The 10,633-nt window shown below is 29.3% G+C and overlaps 1 protein-coding gene across 1 annotated transcript; it reads left to right on the top strand.

Moving 5' to 3' along the window:
• The first annotated feature begins 3,274 nt into the window (after positions 1 to 3,274).
• On the top strand, positions 3,275 to 4,426 carry LOC106687526 (immediate early response gene 2 protein). Its single transcript, XM_014431461.2, has one exon. It carries the CDS (start codon positions 3,438 to 3,440, stop codon positions 4,113 to 4,115), a length of 678 nt encoding a protein of 225 aa, XP_014286947.1. The 5' UTR covers positions 3,275 to 3,437; the 3' UTR covers positions 4,116 to 4,426.
• Positions 4,427 to 10,633: the final 6,207 nt, after the last annotated feature.

Here is a 10,633-nt window from a genome sequence, read left to right as displayed (position 1 = left end):
AAGAAAATATCAATTGAGCTTAGTTGCTATTGTATGAGTCAGAAAAATAAATACCTTACCAACAGAAGAAGAAGTAGTTTTTGAAGTTCTCAAAAACATATGTCTTTGAAACACTTGTAATCAATCATATTCAGTTATTTTATTGTAATTTCATTATCTACTACATTACATACAATTTGTTGGATTTAGGTATGAAGATTTTATTTCTATAAGAAAATATCAATTGAGCTTAGTTGCTATTGTATGAGTCAGAAAAATAAATACATAACCAACAGAAGAGATGTAATTTGTAACTATCAGCCTACATTCTGCGTTGATTTCTTTCGGATGTTAGGTTGGATGAAATATGAGTACATGTACATTATACTTCAAAGAATTTTTTTTTCCATCCCACTAATATTCATTGAACATACCTTAACATTCCCTAAAATATCTTGAGAAGAAAGTGCTGAGCCCTTGGACATGTTTCATATAATATTATTACATAAGACCTTTAATTTTTGAAAAATTGTGGTAATAATGTAATGTATTATTTTGATTTTTCAACTTTAATTTTTCTAACTTCGGTACAGTTCTAACTGTGAGTACATGCTGTAATTTTGTTGTATATTAAAAAGAAATTTATAAAGAGCTGTTTTTGTTTCTTATTCAAAAGAAAATATTTTAGTTTTATATAATGGGGCCTAATGAAATGTTACTCTAATTAAAAATGTATTTTAATCCATTCTGCATTAAAATCATACTCGAAGTACTATTGTCTAGTCAAAGTAACAATTTGTTCAAAATTAAAATCCTAGTTTTTAAACAGAAATAAAGCAAACAAAAGGTTGATTTTTTTTGCTACTTTAGCACACAGAGTTAGCTAAAATAATCAATATCAAAGTATGTTTTATCAGAACCTGTGATAATTTTCAAAGGCACTTCAACCTAATCTGTTTTTAATAGTTAAAAAATAAATTTTAGGTTTTCATTTTTTCCTTCCTCATATTTCAAAATGAAGTATTAATAATGTATGTAATTTATAGTAGGAAGAATCGCTTTTTTGTTATTAGATTTTTAAAACTGAACCTTCATTGTTTAAATCCCAATGCTTTCTTAGTCAATACTTTAAAAATACCTAAATATTGAATGAAAATAATATCATACTAAGTATATACACCTGGCTTTAGGCAAGAATGTTATAAGTAAAAAGTTTGTTACTAATAGACACAATCCAAGAATTTTTTGTGTAATGCTGCTTGGTTTCTCTATAAAGTTATTTATTTTATTTAACACTATACTCCTAACACATTTTCCTATAATATTGTGATATATGAACTATATAAAACATTGAACAAGAATTGTTAATTTTTGTGCACTGGTTCATGGAAAATCTTATTACATATGGCTTGTCATATTCTTATCCAAGCCCTTCATAATTATTTTTTTATTAGTATTATCATGAATTTTTTTTTATTAGACAAATCTCTTTTCATTAACTTCTTTTTTGATTCAAATAACTCATTTTTCTTTATTTTTTTCTACTAGTGCATTAATAAGGCTTCCTCGTCAGGATAGTTTTAGGCTGTGTCGTAACTGAACAAGTGTAGCACAATCACAATACTGGTGACAGTAATGGTCCCTTATACAGTTGAGTGTCCTTAATAAACTTGAAATTTTCTATTCAGACACTAAACTATATTCTTTATGTTTAAATTTTTTCTTAGTATGACTAATCATATCTATGCTTTCCTTTTCCAATGGGAACACATCATTAGAATACTTCTCTTGGGGCTCTTGGAAGTAGGAGCCACAATTCGATCTCATGAACTATAATAAGCATTTAATATTATGATTTATTTGTTTTCAATACATAAGCTGTGGCAACAATAAAAAAATAAATTAATTAAATTTTTATTGTTAACTTTATTAGAGTTCATAGATGTGACTAATACTGGTAATATTGTTTATTTTTCAGATTATTTTTGATTTTCTCAAATTTTGATATTTTTTTGTATCATGCTTATAATTGTTTAGATCTTGTTATGTCCATTTTTAGTTTTTGTTCAAATCTTTGTTGTAGCCCTAAAGATGTTTTATGCTGTGGATCTTAAAAATTTGTATAGTTAAATAAAAATAACTCTTTGATTTGATTTTTTCATTAATCACTTGGATTGATTCCCAATTTAGAATAACTGTTAAATTATTTATTAAAATTTGTACATAATTCATAGTGTGTTGTTCAGTGAGTAGTACTAAAAGAATAGAATTGGTAAATAAGCTTTTGTGAAATTTACATTTTACTATTTTATAAAAAGTTTGCCTTTGTTTATTTATATTATCCCAATCTATTGTTTATTTATGTATAGCTTCTGATTTTGAATGTATATGTAAGGGGCACATTAAATTTATTTATTAACTCTTACTAAGCTTTGTCTATAAAATGTTTTGTAGTAATAGTTCTGCATTATTTCAATTCCTTTTTATTTTGAAATAAGTCAATTATAATATGAAAAATTAATTGATAGATTATGTAACTGTCTAAAATTCACTAGAGTATTTAGTATGTTTTAATTTTATTTCAGTTATTATTATGTAAGAATAGTTTATTTTTAACTTTTAAATCTAAGTGTATAAAGAAATATACCTTGAAAGGTACAGGATAGTGTAACATAATTTAAATTTATTGCTTTCCATTTTTTTTAGTACCATCCTGACGAAATAAGTTATTGAATACATAGATATAGGAGTTATATGTACATCTGGTAGACAATGTGACTCTTATTGCTTTCCAATATTGTTGTTGTTTTAATAAATCTTTTGGAAAAACTTAATTTGATGGGTTTTGATCAATGAAATACATTGTTATTCATAATTTAATTTAAAATGTTGATTTCTAGTTAGTTATCGTTAAAATTAGTTATTATTGAATAGTGTAATTCTGAAACAAGAGAAAAGGCATTGTCCCTCTCTTTGTCTATTCCCTTGTAGTTCCATTTACTGCCTGTAGGTAGCGCTAGCTATGAATATAATGTGTACTTGTTTATTTCTTTTTTAGGTATAGGAAATTTGAGAAATTAAAGTTAAATATCTGTTATTTTATTTTTTTAATAGTTTAGAATTTGTAAACCTTCTTTTAAAAGGGGAATTTTAGGGAGAAGTTTGAGACGAGGTTGGTTGGAGAGAGCACCGCCAGAGGGCACACTTCTAAATGGCGAAGGCCGCTCACTCATTGGCGGATAAGTAGGCCGTGACGTCACTGCTGACGAAGTTATATATAGAGGAGGGGTAGGCCGTTCTACGTGCATTCCTGTGTCGACTTCCACGCGCAGCGTACCTATAGGTTAGCTAGTGTCAAGTGCCCGCCAAGTTTTGGATTACTCAAGCAACTAGTGAAACATGCGTGAGTGCTTTCATTGAAGTGACTCTGTTTTCTTCTGGACTAAGTTTTATCAAGAATGGCGACTGACGCTCAAAGATTAATTAGTATTTCGTTGACGAAGATAGCACAATCGAGGGCACAACGAGGAGGTGTCAGTTTACACAAGAATCTTCTAGTAGCCACCGTCCTTCAAAAAGCCAGGTACATTTTTATGGAAGAAGCATACCACATGGTCCATAATCCGCCTGTAGAATATTCCCAGCCGCAACAGTCTTACTATGAAGAAATTCCACAAGAGCAACCTGAAGAACTCAACTTCTTCGTTCCCAGTTCTCCTGTGTGTGTGAGGTGTCCGCCCGAGTGTGACAAGGAGAATCAAGCTCCTGTCGAAGCTCCCACTTACCTTGATTTGGACAATGATAAACAGACAGTGCTTCGGTTAAGTAAAGGTACTAAAAGGCGGAGAGTAGCGGAATGGGAGACGGAGGAAGCTGTCATGTCAATTCTACCCAAGAAGGCGAGAACGGAAGAAGAAGACAACGTTTTCCTGGACGACGGCCTCTTAGACGAAGGAGGGAACACGACGATGGAAATTGACAGAATAACCAGCCTTGTGTCAATCTTCAGCTTCGGTGGACTTTCTGGAGACGGCATCAAGCTCACCAGGTCTAGTTCGACACCCGATCTGTGTTCTGCTCAAGCTAAAGAAGTTGATTCTTTACAGCAAAGGCCATTTCTGGCAATGACTGTCTAACCCACAAGGTTACAATGTTTTAAGTTACCGTTCTCAACTGTACAGTGTAAATAGTAATGTCTGTAATAGTGATGTTAGCCGACGAAATTTCCTTGGCTCCTCACTATTGCCGACTTTTTAAGGTGGTTTTTCTCACTTAAATATTTTTTTTTCTACTGAAGTTGTTCTATATATTTTTTTATATAATGTACAAAATTTTCTAAAGTTAAATGAAAAAGAAGGGCTTATGTAATTAACTCTGTTTTAAGAGTTTTTGTAAGATTTGTACATACAAGTATTGGAGAATTTAATAAAGAGTTATTATATGAAAATCACAAGTCTTCAATCTTTCTCCCCCTATAACCTGAAATGGAAGAATAATGTGAGTATTTTTTTTTTTTGCTTTTTGGTTCAGTTGTCTCATTTTAGTTAAATTTTTATTTTAAAAAAAAAGTTGGATGGTCAACTTATATTTCTTATATCATAGAGTAAATAATCAGATCTCAGTCGTATTGATTTATTTTTTTTTTTAGTTTTAAATACCATGAACTACAATAATAAAATTATTGTGACATTTCTGATTGTTTCCTCTATAAGAAATAATTATGAAATTTGACAACGTATTTGAAAAAGAGTAATAATTTTATCTATAAGTTGAAATTAATGGTTATTTTCTTTTATAAATGGAAAAAAAAAATAATTTTTTCTTTACATTGGTGAATTTGAAGCTAAACTTGTGTGAATTTCTTTCGTTATATATACTTTATTTTATTGCTTTTAACATCTATTCACTTATGCTTTATAATGCAATTAGTTATATTTAACATTTTGTTGTGAAATTTGGGATATTTGATACTTGTTGAAGAAGGTTGTTCAACCTTTAGCGACCGTTAACTGATGACGTCATAAGAAACGTCATATTGTCCTTTGTTAACCAACGTTGTGCCAGATATATTTGGTTTAAATTAATACTGAAAGGTTTGTATTATCCAATAAGGTAAGTAATTTTCTAATTAAAACATATGACAGTTGAATATAATAGAATTAACCTGAGGGCATCTATCAGAGCTGAAAGTGTATTCTACAGGAGGTAAGATGCAGTTTATTTATTTTAAAAATATATAGAATAGCTTGAAGTTCCTGTGCGTTGTATTAAATTTAAATAAATTTATAAAAAAAAAAAAAATGTCGAGTGTTTCAAAGTTCAAGTGGTTTTTAAAATAAGTAAAATATATTTTTTCACTATTAAAAGACTCTCCGAAATTTGTCAGAGGCTTATGTGTTAAACCATTCTGCTAACGCGGGGAAGTTAGTCTCTGTTTCGTTTCGTTCTTGTTTTCTGTATGTATATTCGAGTAGTGTAGTTTCATTTTGTTCTATTAATAGTTGATTTAATCTCAGTTTCTAGAACGTATTGGCTTTAAAAATCGAAAGGGTTTGGTTTACTTTATTTTTTAATAACAAAGTAATTTGTCGCAATAGCTATATTATGATACAATTAAATCATTGAATATTACTTTCTCAGGAATGTGATTCTTTAATTTTCCACGCTAAGAAATGAGTTATCCGGAAAACAGTATTATTGCCTAAGTTCAGATTATTATGAATTAGCTAATAAATGTAGTTAGCTCAAAATATTTTTAAATGAAAGTGTGAGAATATGAAATGAAAATGAAAGAATGATACCTGAAATAGTATAATTAAAATTAAAGTAAAGATATTGTACTCCGAATTTGACTTTGACTAAGCTTACTATTTAAAACTGCTTCGTTCGGCCTATGACAAAACAAATTCTTTTCTGTTCTACTCTATGTTGTGTAAGATGACTTTTATTTCGTGTATAAATTGCTAAGGCCGAAAAGTCGAGAAAAAAAACTTCAGACTTATTCATCGACAAAATTGCTTATAAATTTTATCTGATCTATTTTATTTCCTTACTCTCCAAATGATAAATAAACAGAAAGACAAAGCTGGGTTAAGGTAAGGACCTTAAGCTTCAAGGCTGGTTTTCAGTGTGTATTGTTTCACATGAGCTAATAGTACTTACATACTAAAATATTGGATGAACAGGAGTTGGAATATCATATTTTCAAAGATATGTTTTATTCTTTTAAACTTTTATTGTAGTTAAGCTATTTTCATAAATGACGAGCTTTCAATTCGTTGCTTTTTAAATTAAAATTTCACCTTGACTGATTCTTAACCAAATGATAATCATTTTACGATTACCAACCGCTGATTATTGTTTTAACTTAATTATTATTAAGTATGCATAGTAACGGGGTCTATGCACAGCGAATAATCGTTCTTGGAGATTTTAATACAATTGTTTATAAATTCTTAGGTATATACATAATACAAATTTAATTTCAAATTAAATAGTAACATGTTAGGTTAGTTCTTAATTTTCATTAGTCCTAACGATGGGTATATGAGAAGTTAGAATTCACACATCCTTTCCCCAGGCAGCAGTTATATCCAATATGGAAGTGGGGATATTCATGTAGTAAAATCAGTATGAACCAATAAATTTTAAGACATATGTAAATTATATAAATATTAGGATAAACTAAATAGCGTTGGCATTTTCCTTCTGACAGTCAATCATGTAGACATGTTTATACTTCAGTATGTATTTAAATGTCTTTTCAAATTAATAAAGTTGGGTTTAATCACTGATTCAAATATTTTTTGTCTTGACGTTTTTATGCAGACAGCCCTGTGAAAGGGCTTCGTAATAGACAATCATATAAGTTTTTTGTCTGAAAATTCCTTCTTAACTGGACTAATATTACTAAGTATTAATTTGCTGCATCAATATACTCTCTGTCGAAATCAGATAAATTCATAAACGATGGTTATCTGTGATATTAATATAAGTGATATTAAATATTAATTAATTTGATATTTGATAGGCTAATGAGAGATCAGGAGGTGAGTAGTTGTTCACCATCAGAGTAATGTTTTCAACTGTCTTTGTTTACAATAATAAAAATCACCTAAGAGGTTTATAATAATTCTAGTATTTAAATAACGAATTAATCCACTCTATTTTATAAGTAAATTTCTTTCTCTTCAACGATTTTGCTTTGATTTTTGCCATCGACTTTATTATCATTAATTAAAGACAATAATTAGGATTTTTCAGCCCTCCAAATTTCTCTTTTTTGAAAGCTAGAAAAAAAAATATGTAGAATTAACCAAAAGTTCTATTACCTATTTGATTTTGCTACTCATAAAACATAAGCTTTAAATTATTAGAATTTTGTTGAGAACATTTCTTTGAATATTTTAACATTTAAATAAATGTTAAAATTTTTGCCAGCTATTTTTATTTATCTCTCTATTATATAAAAATATTTTATTTTACATATACATAAGGTGGAATAATAAAAATGGGTCGTTAAAAATTGAGCATAACAGTTGAAGAACGTATTTTTTCCCCTGCTTACACTGTATCGAAAAATAGAATACAATCTGAACTACAGAATACATGTAAATTACAGTTATAAAATGTGATCAACGTGTATTTATAATTTGTAAGTACCTACTATAATAATTTGTAAAACAGGGATTATCCTTCTAGTTATTATTTTTATTTTTGAACCACAGAAAGTAATATAGTTAATAAGTTGTATGAACGAATCTGCGTGTATTGAAAGTAATTAATTATATTTATTTAATTATTAAAATTATAATAATAAGGACTTACCACTTGTCTGTGGTAAAATTCCAAGAATAAAAATTTTCATATTTAATACTATAATATAGATATTTGTGTAGTTATATACTAATAGTTATACAAAGTTATGAACTAACATAAACTTATTTTAACATTCTTAGTTCCAAAATATTAATTTTAAACGGCTCCTTCCGATATGTGGGTTTTACTAATAATTTAACCCCTTACTTTCTTTAGAAAATTAATTATTTTATGTTTACACAGCTGCTGAATATTGTTTCCTTATCCAAGATTGTTTGCAATGAATTAGATTGTGAAAATTCAAATTTTTCTACTTTTAGCCATGATTACCTACATTTTGGACCAATGTGTGACGCTTAACCTGGGCCGTTTCATAATGAAAGCTAATAGTATTAGTTTGTACTTTATTATGAAACAGGGTCCTGTTAGGAAAAGGTGATAAGCGACTACATGTTGAGGGCGCTTTTATCCATCCATATTATAAATAAAAACAGAATTATTTTTATTGGATTGTTTGTAGTTTAAAGTAACGAATGACAGAAATATATGTTTACATCAACACTGCATGCGGTTAACACCGAGGGGCGATTGGGTACACTCGTGTTGGACAGTGGTAGGACCTGGGAACTCCTCTTTGTTTACATTATAGTGCACTATTTCGGCCATTGGGCGATTAAATGGACATTAAAAAAATGTAAACAAGTTGGCTACTCTTGCATAATGTTCAAAATAATAATATCTAATACACATTTAAAAAAATTACCAATTGTTTGATTTCTTTTATATGAAATTTTCAGAGCATTAAACCTTGTTACATCTGGATAGGTAATTAGTAAATGAATGAAATATGTTTTTAAATGCAAAAAAGTTTATGTCCTCAGAATTTAAAAATATTCGTTATAACATCAAGGAACGAATTAGGAAGTTAATCTGTCTGTTTGTAGTAAATTTTGTATTCGAAATATTCCGTCGAACCGTTAATCCTATTTATGTGAAATGTTTAGTGGTTGTATATAGAAGATTTTATCAGATTCTCTCCACTACTTTCGTTTATGCATGCATAAATGAACAAAAAATGCATAAATAATAAAGCTCGTTTAAAAGTTGAGATTAAAAATGATCTAATATGAATTTTATGAAATATCATCAACTCAAAAGTGTAACGCATAAGCAACTTCCTTGACATAGCTATTATCGGGCTGATTCGACCAACATTTAGGCGATGAGTGTATAATAAGTCCAGTATCAATTTTGTAAAATTTCATCTTTTACTTTGGCTTACTCATGCGAAATAATAATTTCCTGAATACACCTATGTTTCAACAACTGCTCCTCCGTATGTTTATTCTCAAACGATAAATCATTAACCTTTTAATTTAGGTAACTACGTAGCCAACAGAAATACAGAAAACAAGTAATTTCCGGAAAAAGAAAATAAGGAAATAAAAAAAGATAGAAATTGTGAGGAGGCTACATTGATCCACGTACTTGGCTGACTTTTTTTTTTATTCCATGGGAATACAATTATGAAAACAATGTTTTAATTACTGGGTCATTTCAAATGAAATGTCAGTTTTCACAGGAAAGATTATTTAGTAAAACAACTTTATGAAATCAAACCATTTTTATTCAAAAATATTTACACTCATTTTGTATACATTTTTCCCTACGTATTATCAACTTTTCAATTCGAGAACTGCAAAATTCAGGAAATGCATTTTTGATAAGAGAATCATTTTCCAAAATTTTCCCTTTGAGCAAGTTGTCAAAATTTTTGAAATCTGTAGGAGGTAAGTCCATTGAATACGATAGATGTGGCAGGACTTCGTAACACAGCTCATTCGGTTTCTTCATTGTTTGTCGTGTAAAATTATAGGTCCCTACCGATTAACCAGATCAGCTTATTTTGAACAAGTTTGATGCATTATGTCAATATGACTGCAGTGTGATGTCGACGTGATGGCTTCACCTCTGGGTGTAAAGGATAAATGAATTATTCCTGCCATTCGCCAATGGAGAAACCAACACTTTTTTGGATGCAAATTTGGTTTTGGTATGTATAAAAGTGTGGTTTTTTTTACCTAGTAAGCAGTGTAACATTCTTGATAACGCTTCAGCTGCTACCGCTTATTAAGTTCATGAGGTAGCCATAAATTTACTTTTTTTACTTTACCAATGATCTTTAAGTTTTGAAAAACTGTCAATATATTTGTGCTACAAATCCTTTAACTGTTCGGTAAATGTTTTCTTCCGCAGTAAGCCTAAGTTCATCATCGTCAATTGCTGGTGTATGTCTTCCTCACGGTTGGTTATCTAAATCTGTGTCATCAGCGAAGAATTTTTCATACTACTGGCGGATGGTCAGTTCGATAAATCACCCTTTCTGTGTTAATATTTCTTGCAGCTTGGGCAGCCCAAAAAACACTTGAAAATCGCATGTATTCGTGGTCATATTTGATGGCATACTAAAGTCTACTAATCCTATTTTGAATTTAAATAATAAAAACATACATTTCATATGAATTGAGCCAATATTAGACCACACATTTGTTAAAAATTAAACATGTATATGGTTATGAGGAAAAGACGTGTATATTGAAGCTCAATTAGAAAAACGCGATTGCGAAAAAATGAAAACGGTTGATATGGAGTTTAATTGAGGAAAAGTGAAACAATAGCAATTGAATACAGTTTATACTATTGAAATGTAATGGGTTATATTAAAAGAATTTATTAATAATATTTTACTTCGAATCTTTTTTTAAAAATTTTAATTATAATTATAGTCTTAGCTAATCAAATTTAAGGTAGGGAGATAGGTTAGTGTCTGAGGTAG

The sequence above is a fragment of the Halyomorpha halys genome, unplaced genomic scaffold (genome assembly GCF_000696795.3).
Source record: "Halyomorpha halys isolate HHAL.00 unplaced genomic scaffold, Hhal_1.1 Scaffold977.1, whole genome shotgun sequence".
In the NCBI taxonomy this organism is placed as follows: Eukaryota; Metazoa; Arthropoda; class Insecta; order Hemiptera; family Pentatomidae; genus Halyomorpha; species Halyomorpha halys.
Note: the sequence above shows the minus strand (reverse complement) of the source record. Positions and strands in the feature narration are given on the sequence as shown.